This window comes from Mycteria americana, chromosome 12 (assembly GCF_035582795.1).
Source record: "Mycteria americana isolate JAX WOST 10 ecotype Jacksonville Zoo and Gardens chromosome 12, USCA_MyAme_1.0, whole genome shotgun sequence".
Classification (NCBI taxonomy): Eukaryota; Metazoa; Chordata; class Aves; order Ciconiiformes; family Ciconiidae; genus Mycteria; species Mycteria americana.
In genome coordinates this window covers 6,046,949-6,071,112 of record NC_134376.1, presented here as the reverse complement: position 1 = coordinate 6,071,112, position 24,164 = coordinate 6,046,949, and the positions used below count along the sequence as shown (strand labels likewise).

Genomic DNA, 24,164 nt, shown 5'->3' with positions numbered 1-24,164 from the left:
AAGGCGGCGGCGGGCAGAAGCTGCGGCGGGGCAGAGATTCCCCCCCCGCCCGCCCCGCGCCAGTTGGTAGGCGCCGCCGCGCGAGGCCCGCTGGGCCTGGCGCACATGGCCCGGCGGTAGGAGCCTCCCCGCCCCTCCCCCGCTCCTTTCCCCGTCGCGCTCGAGCTGGGAGCGCGCGGCCGGCCCGGCCCCGCACCGACCCCCATGCAGGACACCGAGGAGAGCCCGGCGGCCGCCGCGCCGCCCGACGCCCAGGGGCCCGGGGAGGAGCCCGAGCAGACGGACGGGCCCCCGCCGCCGGCGGAGCCGCCGCTGCAGCAGCAGCAGCAGGAGGAGGAGGAGGGAGAGGGGCAGGAAGAAGAAGGCGAGTCTGAGGCGCCGCCGGGGCCCCCCGAGTCGCCGCTGCCCGCCGCCGAGGAGCCCGCCGCGGCCGCCAAGCCCGAGCAGCCGCCGCCTCAGCCGTCCTCGCCTCAGCCGCCGTCCGGCCGCGACAGCCCCGAGAAGGCGGAGGCGGAGCCCGAGGCCGAGCCGCCCGCCGGGGCCGAGTCTGAGGCCGAGCCAGCGGCGGAGGCCAAGACCGAGGCGCCGTCGGAGGCCGAGCCGCCGGCCGAGCCCGGCGCGGTGCAGGAGGATGGGGAGGCCGCGCCCGCCGCCCCGGTCGAGCCCGAGGACGAGATTTCCTTCAGCGATCCCGAGGACTTCGTGGACGACATCAGCGACGAAGGTGCGGGCTGGGCCGGCGGCGGGGAGCGGCGCTGGCGGGAGGGCGGCCGGCGCCTGGGCCTGGTCAGGCCGGCCGTGAGAGGAAGGGAGGGGCCGCGGGGAGGCGGGAGAGCTGCCGCGGTGGGCCCCGGCCCTGCCCGCCGCGAAGGAGCGCTGGGGAGGCCGCGGCTGCTCCGGGGCGAGCCGGCTGGTGCTGTACAGCCCGCCGCCTCCGTGGCCCTGTCAGGGGGCGCGGGCAGCGGCCGCCCGGGGGGTGCCTTGTGTACGAGCGGTGCCCGATCGTCCCGTCCCGGGAACCGGGTCCTCTGCTGGGATACGCTCCGCTCTCCCGAGTGCCTGCGGGCCTGGCAGCTGGCTCTTCCCGTGTGTGCTGTGGCGGCCTCACCCGCGTGGTAGTGCACTGCGCGTAACACTAAGTACACGTCTTCATCGTAGCTGTTTCTTAAATGAGCCTTCTTCTGGTGTATGCGTGCGCCGTGCAATACTGGTTAATAGCTGTTCTTAAATTTACTATTAAACTTCAAATACCGCTCTGTGGGCCATCCTCACAAAGTGGAACTACCGACTTGTGTGCTTTCCGTTTGCCTCCATTAGTTAAACTCAGCTGTAAAAACAGAAGTTTTAAGTTGTTGACCAGATGTTTACAAACTAGATTTCATCATTCTGTTTTTTTCCCCACATCCAGAGTGAAATCTATATATACATAGTATGGGTTTGAGAAGAGTTACTGCTCATGAAGATGTGACGTAGGTACTTCGTGACAGGAAAACATGGAAAAATTATTTCTGGCAGTTGAAAGTTCAAACTGAGGCTCTTTTAAAAGGATTGGATATTGACTGTCTTAAAGTGGCTAAGCCATTGTGTAACTGTGTCGATAATTATGGGAATACCTAGTTTTGGCATATGGGAGTTAGAACTCCATTTTAATATTTTGCAGATAAATCTTTCTAGGTAAATTATCTCGGTTGTCGGAATAGCAAAAGTACTTATTTTGCCAATACTTGTTCTAGCATATGTGCTGTTGTAGGGTCTTATATACTTATATCGGATATGTGGTAGGGTCTTATGTCACATGTATCAGAACTGGAAAAGTTTCTTAAAGCATGTGATTGTAAGTCAGTCGGTTATTTCAGTTGGCGGTGGAACAGGGGTGGTATATGTCCGGTCCTGTGTTTAGCTTAATGAAATGGCAGAAAAATATCTCAGATTAAGAAAGTGTTTGCTATTCTCAATTTAGCAGTATAGCTGTATAGCAAAGAGCTGTATAGCTCTTTGAACTTGTACGTTTGTTTCTTAAAGAGGCCTTGGCAAAATTGTCTGCAAGCATATAGTTGGATTCTTTTTTTCTGGTTAAGTGTTTGTGTGATACACTTTGTCTACATCTAGGATTATTATGTTTGTTTCTGGGTATTCAGAAACTAGGCATATTTTCCATCCTCACCTATTTTATTGTTAAGGATTAATTTGGTTAACTTCTCAGCTGTATGAATAATACAGCATTAGTGTCTGAATTACAGTCTTTAAGTTTAGTCACTCTTGCTGGTCTGGCTTTCCATCTGTGTGTTACTTCTTGAGCTTCCTTATTCCTTTCCCCTTATCCCGATGACTCCCCAGGGAGAAAGGCAGTCCTGCAGTGTCACTGAGCCAAGGCTATTTCAATGCTTATGATAACATTACATCTGCAGGAACACCTTTGAGCTGCACTAGCTTTAGGATTGGACTATCTCAGATGTATTACTTCAACTTTTTTCTCCAGAATGGTGTTGGCATGGGAGAACAGCCGATCCAGGTTCAAGCAGGAGAAGGGATGTGTCAGATAACCACTTAGGTGCAACGAAGCTTTGGTTCAGATAATGATAGTGGTCCTTAAAATACTGCCAGCTGAAGATAGATGTGTACCCACCACACCTCGCTTTTCTTGTGGGTGGAATAAGAGCTGGCTAAACCAGCTTCTTACCCTTTGAAGATTCCTTTGTTCACAATTTTGAATTTAAGGTAGAGAATTAGAACAATATAGGTATTTGTCTTCAATCTGTTGCCCTGTAGTGAATCAAAAGTGTATTGTATTCTTGCACATGAATCTAAATATGCATTCCTTGGTTTGTCTGTAGCCTGACAAAGTCTCCTGTGAGAAGTGGTTATGAAAAAATGACTAATAGAGCCTAAAAAATTACCCTTTTGTGTATTTTTTTTTTTCTTGTAGGCTTCTGTGGAAATGTCTTTATGGGACATGCTTTCATTTTGTGTGCAGGGAAAATCTAAGATATGGGATTATAGGGTAAATAAGAAATGTACATGTTATTTTACTGTAATATCATATTTTTAAATTCCTCCTTTCAATCCTTACAAGTATTGTAGGCATAGCAGACACTTCACTCTGTGTGTCCTAAATCCTAGGCAAGTGATTACCTATCCACAACCTCAGTGTATTGTCAGCTACCTGGAGAATGGCTTACTCCTGAAAGAATATCTTAAGATCCGGTATATACTAGGAGTTTAACTTACAGCAGTCATCTCTGTTCTTCTCTTCTGGATCTGTAACAGTTTGAGTCAGCTTTCAACTTTGTAGCAAAAAGTTAAAGAAGGAGGTGAAGGTAGTCCGAAATAGCCTTGGGGGTAACTTAAAGCACTTCTAGTCTGTGTGGTAGAATACTGTCTATAGAGTGATTCACAATAGCCACTGCTGCACTTTTGAGAGAAGTCAGGTTTTTGCTGTATGTTCCATTTTCCTTATACTTCTTTGCCTACCTGTTTGTTCCAGATAGGGCTCTTAAAGTTGTCATCATCTGTGATTGTGCTTATTGAGACTGGTGCCTCTATCTTCTTGTCAAGTTTTTTGACCGTCCTCAGTGGTCTGTATGGTTTTGTGCTATCGGAATGTCTGTTCTTAACTCTGTTTCTTTATGAACTTTTCTTGTGCTTGACTTCTTCTTTTCCCAATTTTCAGGCTGCTGCTCCCCCCAAAGGCCTCTCTTCTAACTTGTTTCTTAAACATTCACTTCTAGCAAGTCCTCCTGCTTTTCACTAATCTTTGTGTTGTACACTGTTCACTGAGTATTTGACTTGCTCTGGAGCGTAAATGCAGTCTTAGCTATTTTTTAATAGTTGCTACAAACTAGTAAATAGTTGCTATAGATGGGAGAAGTTTGTGGGTGTAATCTAAAGTGTGCGGAGTAAGTAAAATGATATAACATGGAGGATTATTCCTCTAACCTCTTCAGCTGTCTTTAGTCGCTACCATTAATAGTAGGTTTTCACAATTTCTGGGTCTTTGTTTTTATTATACAAGTTAGCATCTTTTAACTTTCTATTTGTAGTTCCTAAACGCATGTGGAGAGCATCTTTTTGGGTAATAAATACTACAAACAACAACATTCTGCGAGTACTACATAATCCTGGTGGTGATAGCATCTGTTTATGCATAAACTTTTGTGAAACATATTGCCCTGAATCAATGGAAAGCTTCACCAGTAATAACCTGTTGAAGCTTAAAGTTACAGAAGGCCAAGGTTTTTTGGTAGTTTGAAGTTCAAAGTAAGCATATTTCTTTACTGCTAGAGATCCTTCCAGTGCTGTTTCTGGGCAGAATAATTTCTAAAATTGCAAAACCAGCAAAATTCTGTAAAAATGTCTTCAGAATATCAACTCATCTAACACCCTTTTTCATTTGTTCTCATATTTTAAATGATTCTACATGTGTTTGGGTTTTTTTTTTCCTGGTCTGTGAATCTGTATATAGTCTGACTCTCCAAATTTTATCTTTATATTCTAATTCAGAAGCATATTGGCATGCACTTATTTTCTGTCTAGTCTTGCATTTTATAGTGGTCTTCACATAAGCTTAAAACTTACTGCAGATATGCATGTATATTTTTCCTATTTATATGGCATGTGTGAAACTTTACCATTCATTTGAGCACATTTGGCTTTTTTTGTTAGCAGAACATCTATTGTGATCCATTTAAGTACACAAAACTAAAAATATCAATAGGACAGAAATAATCTGCCACTTCTAACTGATGTTTCTTTAGAATACAATAATGCAATCATGTTAATAAGTTGCAGGGGCATGATCGATTACACTGTGAAACGATCAGTAATCTAGACAAGAATTACAGTGTATGTTTGAACAGGATAGCTAGGGATAGTGTGGGATTTTATTCCTGGAAAGGTTTAAAAATAACTTTAGGTTAAAGTTATTTGAGACATTGTTTGGATATCCTTGTCTCTAGCTATTCTAGCTCAATCCATTGAGGACTGAATCATTGATGTAATTTTTCTGACTCTTCTTGGATCTACAGGTCAGTACACTTCTGTAGTTAGGTAATGTTAGTTTGAGAAGTGTGTTCAAATTCATACGTTACTAATGGGGTTTAGTTGGTAGATACAGAACAATCTAATAGAATTGACTTGAGGAATAGATTAAAGTTAGATACGTCTAGAACTTTACAGAAGGTATGTCTAGAAGCCTACTACATAAAAGTAATGTAGCATTGTTGTTGAAGCTCCTGATTTTGTGCGCAACTTAGAGGTGTACTTTGTACCTTTTAACTGTTTTCATCCCAGTGCGTGGTATGCAAGCCACAGCTGCAGAGTTACAGTCATTCTGAATGTTCTCCCTTCTGTGTAAGGGAAACTTCAATTATATTGTAAGCGATCTCTTCCCAGTAGAAAGAAGCTTGAAGCTGGCAGTGCAGGGACTGAACAAACCTTCCCACCAGCAAGTACTCTCAAAATTTGTAAGATGATATAGGAAAGGGGAATTAATACAGTTGAAGTATATTCAGAGTATGAAAAGGTGTGTGCTTGTCTTCACTTGCTGCATGCTTAAATATGGCTTTAAGTGTCTTGTCTTAGACCTTCATTTTTGTGTTTAATTAAAGGTTTAGACAGTGTGAGTTCTCAAACATAATTATAGTGATGCTAAGACATGCAGAGCTTCCAGTGTGGCAGATAGTTTTGAATTATGCGAAAACTTGTGTAATTTGGGAGGGAGGTACATGTTACATTTCTTTTTATCAAAGCCATCCGGTTATAATTTGAGCAAGGCTACTAGTCAGAGCTTGGGTAGTAAATCTTACAGTTGTCTGCTTTAGCATCAATTTTGAGGACTTTGTGAGCCAGTTCCAACTCCTGAAACAAGCTAAATAGTGCAAGTGTCGACGTCCTCAATGTAAGGTACTTCTTTAAGAAAGACTTCAAGAGTTAGCTGCTTGAAGTTTGTCAAGAAACTGCATAATCATGCCTCTTAGCAAGGAAGTACTGTTGGAGTGTTGTGTATTCACTTTGGTTGTTTCTCTGATAGAACGTTCATTCACTACCAAGTTTCTTGAATGATTCTTGAAATTTCCTGAAATTTGAAGTCTTCCTGTTCTCTTAACTATCGCTATTCTTTCCATCTTTCTGTCTTCCTCCTTGATGATGTAGACTGGTGCCTTAGTTTCTCGTATGCTCTTTCTTTGCAGAATTACTTGGTGATATACTGAAAGATCGGCCACAGGAAGCGGATGGAATTGACTCAGTAATTGTCGTGGATAATGTTCCCCAGGTTGGACCAGACCGACTTGAGAAACTGAAGAATGTCATCCACAAAATATTTTCCAAGTTTGGTAAAATTATCAATGAATTTTATCCAGAAGCAGATGGGAAGACAAAAGGGTAAGTCATGATAACACCTACTGGAAATAGGATTGAAACACTGGTCTGACTTACCCTTGATTATTGGTGTCAATACTGTATGGCCAGTTTTTATGGTGACCTCATAGTCACGCTCATCACTTTCTTCTACCTTAGTCTGTACAATCCTGACATCTAGTCTCAATGAAAAACAGAAGTTCCCAAGGGAGCTGAGAAGCTTAATAGCTCATTAAGCTACAGTGGGGAGGGGGGGGGAATTAATTATGGAAACAGTTTAGCTGGGTTTGGAAGACAAATTTCTGTGCAGTACCAAATGAGGGGTTTTTGTTAATTTTCTGCCATGGCTAATAAATAGGTTAAAGGTCCATTTTAGTTAAAAACTTAGTAGCAGTGGATGTACTGTTTATTGCAAAACAGACTGTCAATATTCTGTCTCTGGTTGCCAGTGCTTATGTGCTTACATTAGTGACTCTATCTTTCTTAAGTTCAGCAAGCCCTTCCCAGGACCCTTTTCCCCTTTGCTAACTTCTGATCCCTGTTCCTGGTTAATTGCAGCATCTGAAATTGAGAAGAAAGCTAACCAGAAATGATCAAGCCCAAAGGGAGAGGGCAAGGCAAAGAAAGTTTTATGGAGAGAAACCAGGCAAAAATCAATCTGATAAATATGAGGTTTTACTGAGTCTTGTTACTGTGGTTGGAGTAGCATATATTCCTGAGTTTGTGAGGAATCCGTAGTTTAGAAAGCATAAAAGAAGTGGGCTTTCTGGAGTGGAGGTATTGTTGGTTCTGTAAATTCAGCGTGAGAAGCATGAGAAAATTATGCTATCTCTCTGTGTTTATGCCTCTCTTTGAGGCAGTGTCTGACAGTCTTCAGGATACTGTTAATTTTAAGTCTGCTGGGCTACAAGCTAGACTGTATTAGTGGCAAGAAGGAAGCTGAATTATATTCAGTGTAATTGAAAAACAGGAGCTGTGCTTTGAGATGTCTGACAGCAAGATTTACAATTTCTAAACATGATCTGTCATTCAGCTGGAAAGAGCTGCGTACTTAACCTGCCTGTTACTAGCTCTCGTTGTTCTGTGTTGCATTGAACTTGCGTTCATCACTTAGCCTAGCCCATTTACAGAAAGGATATCGGATTAATTCAGGTCAAGCCCATACAGCTAAAAGTGTATATGCACCTGTGGCCAAAATGGGGATTAATTGCTTTTGACCCTAATTGGTTAGGGACAAGACAAGAAGTTATTTTGTAGATGCTCGGTACTGAGTTCTTAGTTCATCCCCATTGTTTCTTTCTATTTTATTTATGTAATTTCTTTTTTATTATGAGCCTGTTACGTGGTCAACAATGACTTCCTACTTTCATCTTCCTTCATTGTAGGTACATCTTTCTGGAGTACATGTCTCCATCTCATGCAGTGGATGCTGTGAAGAACGCAGATGGATACAAACTGGATAAACAGCACACTTTCAGAGTCAACCTTTTCACAGACTTTGATAAGTGAGTGCAGCTATTGTGTGTATCTGTAGGTTTTGGGATTCTAATCAAGAGTGCCTGCACGGAGTGTAACTGACCAAATTGCTCTTTCAGGTACATGACAATCAGTGATGAATGGGAAATCCCTGAGAAACAGCCGTTTAAGGATTTGGTAAGGATTTTTTTTTGAAAAGTGGAAAGAATATTCAGGATAATATGAAATAATTACTTCATTGCTGGAGCGTTCATCTGAAAATAGAAATGATGTGTTAATAGTGTTGTAAGTAGCAGTAGTGATCACGTGCTCCTGTTCCTTCATTCTCACTGTCATGAAGTGACAGGAAGAACTTAGTGGTTCTGCTTAGTAGTTCCACATAGGAAAAAATGTAAGAGTAAATAATGATTTTGCACAAGTCATTTAAAAATAGAATTTTGAAAGCATCTTCTTATATTTTTAAATGTTTGAGGCAAACTTCTGTGTTTGTTACCACTAGCTTTGTAAAAAGTCCTGTGGAGGAAGCGATAGTTTTGGGGGGGGGGGGGGGGAAATGGACACCAAAAAGAAGCCCCTTAAGTTATTTTAGGCAAGAAGTGTTAAACATCATAAAACCACCTTGCAAGTCCACCTTTCTATGATCTGTTCTCTTAGCCTCCAGTAACCAGTAGTTTGAATTATTTAATTTCACTTTAAAAACTTGTTTGCAATGGTAAGACTCCAAAGTTGCATGCTGTGTGTAAGACCAACTTCTACCTGCTAGGTAGATATTAATTTGGAGAACTTGTCGTTATAGCCTTTGACTCACTAATAATCTTTTGGTTCTGTTTTTCTTAGGGGAATCTCCGATACTGGTTGGAAGATCCTGATTGTAGGGATCAGTACAGTGTGATCTTTGAGTCAGGAGACCGGACCTCCATTTTTTGGAATGATATCAAGGAACCTGTTCAAATTGAGGACAGAGCAGTGAGTGTCCTGGAAGTGCTGTACATTGCAGATACACTGTCAGTCTCATTCATTTTATGACATTTCAGGTTTTTCATTTTTTTAAAAAAAGATATATTTTCCCCATTGCTGAAATACTTTTCTTCCTTTTGAAGAGGAGTGGTGAAATTACATCCTTTAGAATTAGACTTAGCTGCTTAGGTAAAACAAATGTGGAGTTAACTTGTTTGTGGTGTTCTTTTTTTTTTTTTTTTTTTTTTTCTTTTTTTTAACTGTCCATGATGCCTATTAGTTTCCTTCATCTGTATATTATGGGTGATTCAGAAAGACTTGAAAATGCAAAGTCAGAGTTTGAGAAGTACTATTCATTAGAGCTGAGTATGTGCTTAAGTATGCTGCTTCTGATTACTTTTTGCTTTTTTGCTGACTGCAGAGGTGCTAAAGAGGAATAGCTGGTTTGGTAACAGCATATATAAGGGAGAGTTAGCGTGCCTGTCTGCTGCAGGCAGTTGACTTGCTGAGAACTGTTGGTACCTAGAAGCATTTTCTTTAATAACCATTATGCATTACAGTAGAAAGAAGTTGGCTCTGGGATGATGAGTAATTTTGCTCATCACCGTGGTCAATGGCCATGGTCTATATTGCTGAAACCTCTCTAGCTTAGCTGAAGGTCAAGAGCCTGTATTGTTGTTAACAAATTTGAAATACTTACCCTTACTTCTGAGAAGATTATGTTCTTACCAGGGCTGAAAGACAACAAGGAAACCCAAGTCTGTTAGGTGGATTTAATTGTTACTATACAAAGGTTGTCACTGTACCTGGAAAATGTTTTTGGTGATCAATGAGTTGAAAAGGTCTTAATTGACAGTTTTCAACCTGAAAAATAAGTACTGTGCATTATGTGCATGAAATTAAACTCAACTAGTCCAAGGTATCACTAATTCCGAGATCTTCACTTAGTAAATGGATTTGCAAAATGTGATGCTACAAGCCACACATGAATTCTTTCCCCGTTAGTAATCCAGCATGAAATTAAACTTCATGGGTTTTGTTTTGTTTTGTTTTAAATCCAGCGGTGGACAGAAACCTATGTACGTTGGTCCCCAAAGGGTACCTACTTGGCTACGTTCCACCAGAGAGGCATCGCACTTTGGGGTGGAGAGAAGTTCAAGCAGATTCAAAGGTTTAGTCACCAGGGAGTGCAGCTTATTGACTTCTCGCCCTGTGAAAGGTATGGAGTATGACATTGGTTTGGGCTAAGGGATCAAAAGCATGAAGCACACACATTCTGGCTGCTGTGCTTTCAAATCTCATGTGGTTGGGGTCTTCCATTCTCCTTTGTCTTTGGAAGTACTGCTTTTCATGCATAAATCCTTCTTGGAATGAGTGAAACTCTCCCCGACTTTTCTTTGACTTCAGGAAAGATACTTAACATAATCTGGAATAATTGGTCTACAAAACTGAGATGACAAGTTTCCTCAAAGACTTTATTATCCCGAGGGAGAAGACCATATTTTTTCCTCTTTAGTTGGGTGGGATGTCTGTAGTGTTAGATTTCTAGTTCTCTGAAAAATTTCAGTTGAGTAGCATCCTCCAAATCTGTAGTACTGAAATAAATTCCTTAAGCTTTCTTTAAGGTTGAAGAGCTCTTTAGAGAAGGCTAAAATAATTTCAGGGCTGAGATGCATCTTGTTTTGCTAGTTTTCAAGTAACGTATTTGGAAGCAATTAGGTTTTATGTTTTATTGTATTAAAGAGAGATTATTTCTCTTTAAATGGGGAAGTCTAGCATACCTATAGTTCAGGTTGGCTAAGGTCAATGGATTTATATTCAGTTTGAAACTAATGATGTTCTTGTGGCAAAACTATATAGTAGGTAACGGTGTATTTGGTGAGTTCCCCTGTCTTGTAACATCAATATGGGAAGATGTGCACATAAATCTAGAGTCTTTTCAGCCAGAGGGATGCTAGGGAAATACTGTGTCTTGGAAGCTTTCTCTCCCTTTGTCATACTGTTCTTATTTTCCCCTCCTCTCCAAAAAATCCCATTAGAGAAACTGCTGTTTGAAAGTGGATTGTATTTAAATATTATTTGGATGAAAGCCTGCTTGTATAGACATATTGGATGAAGTTTTGATAGTGAAATTGATTATTTCTTTTGTAGGTATTTGGTGACCTTCAGCCCTTTGATGGACACACAGGATGACCCTCAGGCTATTATCATCTGGGACATTCTGACTGGGCAAAAGAAGCGAGGATTTCACTGTGAAAACTCAGCTCACTGGCCTATTTTTAAGTAGGTTGAGAAACAGAGTAGAGAGAAGTAGTCCCAGACTTTGTTTAATAAAAAGGCAGTTCCTATCTAATATTCTTTTTTCTCTTTACTTGCTTAGATGGAGTCATGATGGTAAATTCTTTGCTCGAATGACTTCAGATACCCTCAGCATCTATGAAACACCTGTAAGTTCCTGCCTTTTTTTTTTTTTGCATAACGCTTATTGCATTACAATGTCAGTCTTTTCCATGGTATCTATTTTAAAGGATACATTTTAATAATACGCTCTAGAGCAGGGCTTAAAAGGGGAGAAATCCATTTGCTCTTGTCTTGTTCTTTCTTGGGTGAAAAACTTTAGCTGAGTCTGACAGTAAATTTCACACTACACTTCTAGAAGGTCTACACAGCTCAATATCCTACTTCTAAGAGTCAATAGGATTAAGGTTATGTGGTGCCTTCCAGCTCTCAGTAGCAGGTGAGTGCCAGAGTACCCAAAACACACTAAAAATTGCAGCCTAATCTAGTCTGTTTTCCTTTTTCATTATAATTCAGGCTGCTGTACTAATTAATTCTGTACTGCAATTTTTATTTTATTTGTAATTGTGGTATACGTATGTTCATAATAAAAAATAGGGATACAGGGTCTCTGAAAACTGTACACAATTTCCTAGTTTATGTGCACTAGTAATAAGAGTAGAATGTGTGTTTAAATATAAGAATGTTACTAACTTGAAAATTCACACCTCTCTCTTCTTTTAGTCTATGGGTTTGTTGGACAAAAAAAGCTTGAAAATCACTGGGATAAGGTGAGTCTATTCCTTTGTGAAGATAACTGTTCTCCTTAGTTGGAATTTTTATGTCTGGGGCTTTGTTATGGTGAGAGGAATCTTTAGACTGTTGACTAGAGCAAATGGCCTCATATGCTGAAGTGGTCAAATTAGACAAACTGACAAAAAGGAATGGAAAATTCTCCATTTATTGATGTCCACAGTTGACAGCTTGTATGCTTCGAAATCCTCTTTGTGGTACTGCTTAATCCAGGGTCTAGCTTGAGAGTCCTGTTCCTTGTCTACAAAACCAAACTGGAATGCAGTTTGTTAGGGAGTATCTCCCTAACAAGATTTGTAAGCTGGCTTAAAACAGTGTGCTGTATACTGCCTGTTGGCAAGGAACGGGTTTGGTTTTGTGTGTGTCTGCATAATAGTCACTGACTCCTGTGAGAGTTTTTGAGGTACCTCTCTGTAAAGCAACAAGAAAATTAAGTGTACCCAGGTGCAAGAAGATTGTCTCCAGTGTAATTTAATAGGGGGTTTTTGATGATTAGTTTAATCAGCCTGTTTCTTAGATCTTTGGCGGTTACACTGGGTGTACCCCTACTGTTTAGTGAAATGTACTGTTTTGATAACATCGGTCATATAGCAAGTTTAAATAGCAGTTTAAACATCTGTTTTGGTATGATATGTGTAAGGTTATTAAATTGTCCTCAGTTGCTTGTCTGTATCTGTCTTTATTATTGAGGCTTGATATTTGTCTGCAACATTCAGATACAATGATGAAAATGGTTTCTGCTTGTAGTATCTCTAACTAAAAATTAAAATGGCATATTTTTAACTTTCTTCCTGTAGAGACTTCTCATGGTCTCCAGGTGGTAACATAATTGCTTTCTGGGTGCCTGAGGACAAAGACATCCCAGCAAGAGTGACTTTGATGCAGCTGCCTTCTAGACAAGAAATTCGTGTGCGGAATTTGTTCAATGTCGTAGATTGTAAACTACACTGGCAGAAGAACGGGGATTACCTGTGTGTGAAGGTCGACAGGACTCCCAAAGGCACACAGGTATGTGGATTCTGATTATATTAATAAAATTTGGTTCTATCTCATGCTGACACTTCATTTTCTTACAGTACTGTCTTTTAATATAGACACTGTAAATTATATGATGTCAAGCTATTTTTCATTTTTCCATTTGACTTTGAGGCATGTAGAGAGCAAAATGTATGTAATGTTTGTGTCCAAGACTTGCTTTGACTTTAGTGGCATCTCGGACTTGGGTGAGAGCTATATGCCTCGCCTCTTTTTTCGTACTCACTGTTAAGCAGTTGTTGAATAACTCATAGGTCATGCTGCACAATGTGCCATATGTTTATCTGTCTTAATAAAATTTCATAACAGCCTGAAAAGAAACATGCTTTTGTACAATTCTTCAGTTACTCTTTATCAGAACAGAAAAATCGAGAATTTGTTCAGTAATGAATATACTGTATTTATCTGCTCTCATTAAAGAAACAAATCTTGACTCTGTCTCTCATCCTGCATCCTGACAGGCTAATTGTGTAGTTGTCCTATGCCTAGTTGTTGTGGTTTAACCCTAGCCGGCAACTAGTGATACAATTATTTGCTGTACTGCTTCTGTGCTGGATAATGAGCTGATCTTGGCCTTTGCAGGGAGTAGTGACCAACTTTGAAATATTCCGAATGAGAGAGAAACAGGTGCCAGTGGATGTGGTGGAAATGAAAGGTAATGCCACATATTTCCTTACTTTTGATCTTTGACTTTGAGTAGACACTTGCATGTTTCTTAGAAATTCCTGTCAACATGTGACATAATTAGAAAGTTAATTCTCTTGATAGGAGCTACCGTATTCATGTTGCAGGGCATCTCATGTAAAAATGAGAAATCAAAACTTTTGTTGCTATTCATGCTTGTGACTGACTTGAAAAATGACAGAACTGAAAATCTATTTATTAATAAAGATGGTACGGCTGATAATATGAGTGTATTTTGTAGAAGATGGCAGACTTTGGAGCTATTGTTTAACTGAAACACTTCCCATAACTCCCTGCATTTTCTTTATCAACCTGTGTTTTAAAAGATAGTCTATATGGCAAAGTCTATTAACTGATGGGTTTCCTCTCTTCAGCGTCTTGGTTTTCTTTGGTAACTGCTTGAAATCAAAGCTTTGTATTGTCTTTTGACAGAGTTTTGACCCCTCTTTTTGTTACAGAAAGCATCATAGCCTTTGCTTGGGAACCAAATGGAAGCAAGTTTGCTGTGTTGCATGGAGAAACTCCACGAATTTCAGTTTCCTTTTACCATGTTAAAAACAATGGGAAAATAGAACTCATAAGTAAGTGACTGAAAAGCAAGTGAAAAGTGCAGGTAGTAAGCATTTTGCATGGCAATAGATGCAGTAAACTCAAAATTGTGGCTGTTTGTGGTGGATAGTATGGCAATAGGTGCTATGTCTGACACTATATTCTAGAAATCTAACTTTGTGGTGACAGCTAAACTGTTTTCACTTTGAATCGGTCCAGGATCTGGGAATAAAAGGCCTACAAGCCAGAATAATTTTGTGGCCGTGGGAGGTTCATGTGAGGCGATAGCACAGACTTGGCTCACGTTAGCCCCAAGCCCCAAAATTTATTCCCAAGTTGGGTGTTGGGGTCTTCTGATCTCCTTCTCTTTCTTCTGCCGGCTTTGGATGTTGTGGTGCTACTGGGTTTTGTCTTTAGAAGTGTAGAGCTAAGGGCTGTTGTTAGGGCTTGCTTGCAGAGTTCAGAAACGTCTTTTGAGGAATGGATGGAGTTGACTGCTTCTAAGCTAATTGATGGCATTGGATTGAGATCTTTTTTTGAATTTGTCTTGTTTCTTTCCAGAAACGTTTGACAAACAGCAGGCAAACACGATATTCTGGAGTCCTCAAGGGCAGTTTGTGGTGTTGGCTGGCCTCAGAAGGTGAGTATTGCACAGGTTACTGAACACTGCATTTGTTTTAAGGAGGAAAAATATTACAGTATCTCATCAAGAAGTGTTTGGTATCTCTATGAATGTTGTGTATCTCTGCGAATGTTGTGTAATCCTGATACAGCTTTGCAAAAGCAAAGGAAAAGAAAGGATGCAATTTCATGATGTAGCTTAGTCCTTTGTAACTTTTACTTGCTATTTTTGCCACATCAAACGAAGAATGCATTTTTCAACGGAAAAGTGGATATTTAGAAACACTTTTCAGCTGTTTAAGTTAAATACTGACTCTCAACTAACCCAGTTTGCACTGTGCATGTGGCTCTTATAATGCATTTGTTGTTGTCACAGCCTTATGCCCCCTCATGGGCCATACCGCTTAATGACAAAGCTATTTTGTGAAAGAGTTATCAAGAAAGTTTCACATTAGAGCAAGTGAAAATGATTTTTATTAACCAGTTGAGTAGTATTTGCCTTTACATGCTTTCAGACAAGTGCTGCTGTTCATCTTGGAAATCTATTTTTTTTTTCTTTAATCTTGTCTTCACTACTTTAACAATCATATGCTTAGACATATTTAACTTTGGCTGTAACTTGTCTATAGTATGTTTTCACTGTGACTTTAAGAACAGAAATAAAATGGGTTAAGAATTGCTGAACATAGAAATAGAAGTGTCATTCTTACTTGGATTTTTGTTTTTATTCATTGCATTGCTTTCTAGCCACAGAGACTGGTATGAGCCTGTCTCTTGGTTGCTGTGAAAATTTATCTTTGTAGTGAGGATTTGTAAAGATGCAGCTTGTGAAATGCTTTTAAAAAAACAGGCTATACTAGTGTGTAAAACAATCTGTCTTGTTTTGTCTTTGCAGCATGAATGGTGCCTTAGCATTTGTTGATACATCTGACTGCACCATGATGAATATTGCCGAACACTATACAGCTTCAGATGTGGAATGGGATCCTACAGGCAGATACATTGTGACTTCTGTGTCTTGGTGGAGCCACAAGGTACTAATGCTTGCTTTTCTTTTCCTCTCCTCTTCCAGTGGTAGAGGTATTGGAAAGGGCTATTGGTTAGGAAGAGAAAAGGGAGACCTGTCACTGGTCACATGACTCAAAACCTGCACCATAGTTTTATACCTTAGTTTCTGAATATCTGTATTTATTTGGGCCATTAGCTCCACCAGTTGTCCAAAATAAGTTCTGGAAGGGCAGTTCGTGAGTCTAAACTGAGTGTCCTTTTTCTGAATTTTCATTATGTCTTTAGCAGTTTGAAACTTTATCTCCTTGCGGTCCACAGAGAACAGCAGGATTTATTGCACCTGTCATTACTTTTGCATGGTTCTAGTCACTCCATTGTAATCCTCTCTTGTACAAGTATAGAATCTGAGACTTAAGAATACAATAGAAGGGCTGGCTTAGTTTCAAACTGTTGTGATCCTCCAGAGGTAACTTCTTGGAAAGCTTCAGCGGAACAAATATTTTTGCTGAGGAATTTGACTTGTGCAAGGAAGGCACTAACAAAAAGAGCATCCTGGTTCTGTTGACTAATGGTGCTGATTTTATAAAAAAGACTCTTAAGACATGGAGTGAGGACTACAGTGTTAAGTTATAGCTTGTCTTGACTGAGATGGTGCACTACTCTTCCAGGTGGACAATGCATATTGGTTATGGACCTTCCAAGGCCGTCTACTTCAGAAAAATAATAAAGACAGGTTCTGTCAGCTTCTCTGGAGACCACGACCAACTACCTTGCTCAGTGAGGATCAGATAAAGGTAATGTATTCCATTGACTCTTTCTGCTGACATTGATTTGGTGTATAAGCATACTTGGTTTACTCCCACTTCCTGAGGATGAGGGTTGAACTGTTACAGAGTTACGCAACTGCCTTTCTCCCTGAATTTGTGAAAAGACATTGCTGTAGGGGACCTCACTTCTGGGAATGATTGTAAATATTAACTGTTCTTTAAGCTCAGAATAGAAATGGTTACCAGATGTTCTTACAGTTAGGGTACAGTGAAAGGGTATAAATAATAAAAAAATTGAATTTAGCTGTCCAGACTTCACTAATTGCATGTGTACAGAAGCATTTACATGATCTGTAAGCCAGAAAGAATAAACAAAATTATAGCAAAGAGAAATTGCCTAGAAGAGAGATGTTTTTTTAAAAAATGCATAGCCTGCTTAGGTGTACCGGAGGAGTTCTTAACAGAATGTGATGGTTGTGATTGCTAGTCTGATGTCCTAGTTGAAATAAAATTCCCTGTTTTACAGCAAATTAAGAAGGACCTGAAGAAATACTCCAAGATATTTGAGCAGAAGGATCGCCTGAGCCAGTCCAAAGCTTCAAAGGCAAGACACTTTTGGAATATAATAATGTAGATGAAACTCTTGTAACCTGTCCTTAGTTATTTTGTACTGGTGATATGTAAATTAAATTTCTTTTATAACAAACATCTGTATTCATTTCAATCCAGATGGTTAGAGTTAGTTCCAATAGGTAGTTCAGACAGATGCTACTAAACTGTCAGGTTAAACAGTAATGAATCTGGAGAGGCACTGGTGTTACCTCATTAAGCAAAGGTGGTAAAATTTTGGGGTTCTTAGTGAGTTGCTGCATTAGCCACTCTTTAAATTAAGAAAAGCTCTTTAAATTAAAAAAAACCTCACCAAAAGAGTTTTTTTGATTACATAAGAGAAAGATCTTTTTTCTTTTGTTTAAGTCACTAGAAAGTATGTTCATGAGAAAAAAGTTTGACTTGCTCGCAAATGCATTGCATGTGGATTTGATTTATTGGGGAGGTTTAACGACCTCTTCCTGCCTCCGTAGGAGCTAGTGGAAAGGAGACGTACAATGATGGAAGAGTTCAGAAAGTACCGCAAGATGGCACAAGAGTTGTACATGGAGCAGAGGAACGAGCGTTTAGAGCTTCGAGGAGGTAAGCCACACATAGTACTAGTGCTTGCAAAGACTTGCTGTTAGATAGACTTGCTCTCTTGCTGTTTCTTACCAAGTAACTATCCTCTTCTGGGGATTCATCCACTTCTTCTCTCCCTCCATTTCCTGCCAAAGCTAGTCCCTTGTTCTCCGAAGGTTATTTATACTTTTTATCCTGAATTGCAACAGAATTTTTATTATTATTATTATTATTTTATTTACAGGAGGGAGTTCAAATATTGCTGGCTCTCAGATTTTGGTAGCTGTGTTTTATCTCACCTCTTTATGCTTCAAGGCAAGCATTGGCTTGACCTTGGGATAAGACTGTGAAGAGATTTGGGTGTTACATTTAACCAGAAAATCCACAAAAGTCCTGTGGTGGGAGACAGTAATGCCTTGGTTGTCATTTAATGAATTTAGCATGTACTTGTTATGATTTAAACCACCAAATACCTTTTATTTCACTGCTGGTTTAAGGACTGTTTCTGCCAAGAGCATCAAATCTTTCCATTGCTGCCTTGTTTGATGCATTCAGTCTTAATGTTTTCTCCGTTCCAGGGGTAGACACAGATGAGCTGGACAGCAATGTCGATGACTGGGAGGAGGAGACTGTTGAATTTTTTATCAATGAAGAAATTATTACCCTTGCAGAACCAGAGTAATTAATAAAACTGTGGTAAGATAGCATACCTCTCAGTAGAGAGAAACTTCTTCTGTCAGCTATTGCTATAGATTCAATAATTTGCTTGTGAAAGTTAGGTCTGTCTGTTGCATGAGTGAATGTGTTGTACTCTGAGTTGGTGTATGTTTTCTCTGTGTCTAGAGGGGACAAAAGCTTTTTTTAAAAGTAATCGCAGACAGTCAGATTTGAGTTGTACTGAGCAGGATACTGTGTATGTCCTGTCTTGCCAGAGTGATGAAACGCACAACAGAGTCAGTGTCAACTTCTAAACACAGTGTATTGCAGACTCTGTAAGTTCTGTCAGGAGGAGGAATCATAGTATGAGACAGAAATTTTGCCTTTTGGAGGAATTGCATGGTAGTTCAAGACTGGACAGCGTTTAAATACTGTACTAAAGATTATACAGGAAGGTGACTGTGGGCTGATAAAACTTTGAGTAGATATTTAAATATCCACATGAACTCTGCTATCATTTTCTAGAAATGTTAGGTAGCATTCAGGTAGTAGCAGATTCTTGTGTATGGACTGTCACTGCTTATTGCTGAAATCGTTTATTTAATCCAGTGCTTTTCCCAATTCCTTTTTGTGAATTTGTATTACATATTTGTATGTTGAAAATAGAGGCTGCTTTCAGCCCCTGTTGTAGGAAAAGTCCTTTTAGGGAGCTTGACATTGTTGTATTGAGGAGGGAAAAGATATTTTGGTAGTGAAGGCACTCACATAGGATGTAAAACCTGGAATGGGTTCCTGCTCTGTCATGTTTAGGACTTCACTTAAGGAAGAGGAAGGGGAGACTGGAAGCATGCCTTTTGCAGCTGTAAGTCACCCTACAGCTCTCTAGCCTCAGATATCCAAGGAGTTCAAGTTCTGCAGGTCCTTAGGGAACTGGCAAATGAAATTGCTAAACCACTGTCCATCATATTTGAGAAGTCGTGGCAGTCCGTTGAAGTTTCCACTGACTGGAAAAGGGAAAACATAACCCCCATTTTTAAAAAGGGAAAAAAGGAAGACCCAGGGAACTACAGGCCAGTCAGTCTTACCTCTGTGCCCGGCAATGGAGCCGATCATGGAGCAGATCCTCCTGGAAACTATGCTAAGGCACGTGGAAAATAAGGAGGTGATTGGTGACAGCCAGCATGTCTTCACTAAGGGCAAATCGTGCCTGACAAATTTGGTGGCCTTCTATGACAAGGTTACAGCGTTGGTGGATAAAGGAAGAGCAACTGACATCATCTGCGTGGACTTGTGCAAAGCATTTGACACTGTCCCACACAACATCCTTGTCTCCAAATTGGAGACACATAGATTTGGTGGATGGACCACTCAGTGGATAAGGAATTGGCTGGATGGTTGCACTCAAAGAGTTGCGGTCAACAGCTTGATGTCCAAGTGAAGACCAGTGACGAGTGGCGTTCCTCAGGGGTCGGTATTGGGACCAGCGCTGTTTAACATCTTTGTCGGTGACATGGACAGTGGGATTGAGTGCACCCTCAGCAAGTTTGCTGACGACACCAAGCTGTGTGATGCGGTCACTATGCTGGAGGGAAGGGATGCCACCCAGAGGGACCTTGGCAAGCTTGAGAGGTGGGCCCGTGTGAACCTCATGAAGTTCAACAAGGCCAAGAGCAAGGTCCTGTACATGGGTTGGGGCAATCCCAAGCACAAATATAGGCTGGGCGGAGAATGGATCGAAAGCAGCCCTGAGGAGAAGGACTTGGAGGTGTTGGTTGATGAGAACCTCAACATGACCTGGTAACATGCAGTTGCAGCCCAGAAAGCCAACTGTATCCTGCGCTGCATTAAAAGAATCATGGCCAGCAGGTCGAGGGAAGTGATTCTCCCCCTCTATTCTGCTCTTGTGAAGCCCCACCTGGCATACTGCGTTCAGCTCTGGGGCCCCCAACATAAGGACATGGACCTGTTGGAGCGAGTCCAGAGGAGGGCCACGAAGATGATCAGGGGGCTGGAGCACCTCTCCTATGAAGATGGGCTGAGAGAGTTGGGGTGGTTCAGGCTGGAGAAGAGAGGCTCTGGGGAGACCTTATAGCAGCCTTCCAGTACCTGAAGGGGGCCTACAAGAAAGCTGGAGAGGGACTTTTTACAAGGACATGGAGTGATAGGACAAGGGGTAATGGCTTTAAACTGAAAGAGGGTAGATTTAGATTAGCTATAAGGAAGAAACTCTTCACTGTGAGGGTGGTGAGGCACTGGAACAGGTTGTCCAGAGAAGTTGTGGATGTCCTATCCCTGGAAGTGTTCAAGGCCAGGTTGGATGGGGCTTTGAGCAACCTGGTCTAATGGAAGGTGTCTGTGCCCATGGCAGGGGGGTTGGAACTAGATGATCTTTAAGGTCCCTTCCGACCCAAACTATTCTATGATTCTATGAAAATATGAGCAGTATACTTCTTGGACCTGTAGAAAAATTAATAGCCTTGATACCTTTGAATATATTTGGATCCGGCTTATCTGTGTCCCATACATGGGAGATCCTTTTATGGAAGGAAGAGGGAGAGAAGCTGCTTAGCGTATGGATTTAAATAAACACTAGTTTAAGAACAGGTGAAACACATGTTTATGTAGCCTTTCACCAGCTAGCATCTGTGGAGGTTGAGCTGTTCGTATAAAAGCACAGTAACTAACTTGCCTCTTTTTTTCTTTTCTGCAGCACCATCATATCTTGTGCTGAAAAGAAGTTCATTTTCAGAAAGCCTGTGTCAACTTTGGAATTTTTAATCCATATTCTTGTACTCTGGAAGGGTGGATGCACCAGATTTTCTCCATTCTGACACATTGTAGTGCCTTTAAGTCTTGCTGCCTGCTGCAGTGAGATACTAGAAAGGCGCTGCTTTTAAATTTTTATTCTTTTTTTTAGGGTTTGATTTTTTTTTTTTTTTTTCTTTTTAAATCCACTACTACCAGTATTTACTTCCTGACTCCGTGCAGTACTTACCAACTGGCAGTTTTCAACTATTGCCAGTGAGGTGAGATTCATCAACCTCTGTCTTACACACACGCACGATGTTTCTGTTTCAGGACTCTTTCTATGTCCCGAGTGCATGGACAGGTGTTCACTTTGTTTGGGGAAAAGTCAACAGAACCATTTTTTGTATGATGTGTTTTAGTGTGCTGAAGCAGCACTACAGTGGGCTATATCCTCCTCCTTTCAGATTGTGAAAGGATGTCTCCCTCAAAGAGCTGAATATGGAAATAAAAGCAGACCTATACTAAAACCAGGCTGGCTACGCGTTGTTTGTAGGGAATCTTTCCCTGAATGATGAAAGTCAAACATACCCACAGTTGTAAGAGTGTGTTTGCTATATTGACTATATGGTTCTGGTTTTGTGTTATGGTTTGTTTGTTTTTTACAGTGATGGTATGGCTTATTAATCTGACAAGTTGACCTGTTCACTATAGTGGAGTGACTAGAAAGTGAGTGGATTTCTTAAACCATTTGCAAACGGATATTACCCTCAGGAATTACTGGATTAGTCTAAGTCTTATTAGTGAGCATTGCAAACTTTCAGAGAAGTGCTCTGTATACACATGCCTTATGCTCCCTGTTACAGTACCTAGTTTCATTTCTAAAGCCCTCTGTGCTCAGAGGGGAAAAGTGTACTTAAAGCTGGTGGAGCAACTTCTCTGTATTTGTATTTATGAGTAGAAATTCTTTTCTGGATATTGTCAGAGCAGTGAGAGAGATTGGCCTGCTGCTTGCCCTTTGAGGGGCAGAGGAGAATGAGGATGGTCCTGTCTCCTCTCCTGGACTGGCCAGTGAAATTGCTAATGTGAGCCCTCTTGACTGGCTCTTCTTAAACCCTGAGCTCACTTGCATAGCAGTGTCTGACAGATCTGAAGTGGAAAGCAGAAAGGACCCTTTGGGCAAAGGGTAGCCCCACTCAGCTGGAGGCAGCCAAGGGACAGTAATATGTTTAGCACTTGCTTTTCTTTGTCCTTAGGTGAACTTGCTGTGACAGCAAATGCACAAATCCCTCCATTAACTCCCATGTTCTCTTCACCAGGAAGACTCTTTGAAATAATTGTTCCATAATGATGGTATTGACTTAGTGTCAATAATTCACTTGTAAACCAGCAGGTGTTTTTTTTCCAGAAGTCTTTATTAGTTTCCAGTTTTCTGCATTTGTTCATTCATAATCCACAAATACAGGTAAACAGATGATTAAAGTTTTGTCCACAATGTTTACCAAGCTCATCTCTCAACTGGACTGCAAAGAAATATTTACTTTCTAGCAAAACAGTGCAGAAGAACTTCTAGCACATCAAAGTTCTCCAGTGATGGCTTGAACTTGTATAGCAGGAATCATTTTAATTACCCTTTAGTTGTGAAGAGCTGACTTCTCAACCATTTTCTAAATTACAAATTGAGTTGAAAGGTTTTTTCCCCCCTGTCTCCATGTCATGAAGTTTTAATAGGCTACTGTGTTTTATTCGTGGCCATTTTCAAAGTAAAGAAATGTAATGCCAACATTAAATGAATTGAGTTCTCGTCTAGGATGCTTTCTGAATTGTGGACCATCGGGGGGGGGGGGGGGGGGCGACCACCCAAAAAACCCACCCAAAACTTGATGCTCCTGTAGGAGCTTTGGAAGCTGACAAGATGTTGTTCTGACCAGCAGTTAAGGCCTCTTCTCATCTGTTACGCTGGCATTTCTGACACTGCTCCCTTCAATTACTGTGTCTTTTCTGTAGCGTTTCTTACTTCAAATGCTTTTTGCAAATTACGGGCTACTGAAATTGCTTTATGGGTATGTATTTGGTAAACTATTTGGCATATCTCAGAATAACAGGAGGAGTTGTAGTAGGGAGGAAGGATCTTCTTGGATTGAATCCATGTTGGTTTGTAGCTTCAAGTACTCTATGCCACTGTTTTTCAGCCTGTGGCCCTTATAGGGGCTTCTGAAGGATGGTCAAACCAGAAGCAGGTTTGTAGGTCCTGTATAGAGATATGTATGGGTGGGGAAAAAGGCTTCCAAGAGCAGTTGTACCTCCACTGAATGCCTTCAAGGGTCCAGAATTTGGGCGGGGGGGGAGGGAGGGAAACAAACCTTAAGCATGAAGTAGGATAGTATCTCTCATTGTGTTTGTTAAAGTATTGTCTTAAGTATTTATAATGACTGTTCTTAAATAGCAAGATTAACTGGAACAATTCATATAATTCTGGGCTAGTCTTCACTTTCACAGTCTTTATTTTGAATTTGTAATAAATAAACATTCTCATAACCTTTTCACCATCTACAGTCCTTAATGCAAATTTCATAGAGCAAGTTTTGTTCGCTTGTTATACTGTTTTAACTTCTTAAATTCTAATTTTTTAATAAAGCCTTACTGTAACTTTTATGAGCTTTGACTCATTTACTGTCAATAAATAACGAAGACAAAAAGTGATCTTGTTGTGGTTTTTTTTTAATAGGTTGTTGTAATGAATGGACTGACACTAAAAATGCTGAAGGATTGCATTCCTGAACGTAGGAGTCATGAAATGCCACTGTTCGTGAAGTGACAATACAGTGGCAGTTTGCACTTAGCTCAGGGAGGTAGCAAACTGTTTCCTGACTGTCTCAGTGCCTGTCGTCGGTTCTTGTGCAAGACTGGAGGGGCCAGGGTGCTCCTTGCTCAGCTTTTGGTGGAGCTGTGGGCCCCTGTACCTGGTTGTGCTGCATGTTTGATCCTAGGGAAAGGAGAAATCTGGCATCCTAGAGGGCAGAAAATGAAGACTGGTCTGCTTGCTAA

General features: G+C 40.9%; 2 protein-coding genes across 2 annotated transcripts in view; both read left to right on the top strand.

Moving 5' to 3' along the window:
* The first annotated feature begins 58 nt into the window (after positions 1–58).
* On the top strand, positions 59–21,649 carry EIF3B (eukaryotic translation initiation factor 3 subunit B). Its single transcript, XM_075515268.1, has 19 exons — positions 59–724; positions 6,189–6,381; positions 7,743–7,862; positions 7,953–8,010; positions 8,671–8,799; positions 9,852–10,009; positions 10,942–11,073; positions 11,171–11,237; positions 11,812–11,858; positions 12,678–12,888; positions 13,498–13,570; positions 14,058–14,180; positions 14,710–14,788; positions 15,665–15,803; positions 16,446–16,571; positions 17,071–17,148; positions 17,627–17,735; positions 18,293–18,410; positions 21,082–21,649. The coding sequence occupies exons 1-18, from the start codon at positions 205–207 to the stop codon at positions 18,394–18,396; spliced, it is 2,466 nt and encodes an 821-aa protein (XP_075371383.1). The 5' UTR covers positions 59–204; the 3' UTR covers positions 18,397–18,410; positions 21,082–21,649.
* LOC142415843 (kinesin-like protein KIF19) overlaps positions 21,435–24,164 on the top strand; it is a 14,772-nt gene continuing 12,042 nt past the window's right edge. Inside the window, 3 exon segments of the mRNA XM_075514662.1 lie at positions 21,435–21,480; positions 23,325–23,356; positions 23,845–23,899. Coding sequence (XP_075370777.1) covers positions 21,435–21,480; positions 23,325–23,356; positions 23,845–23,899 — 133 coding nt within the window.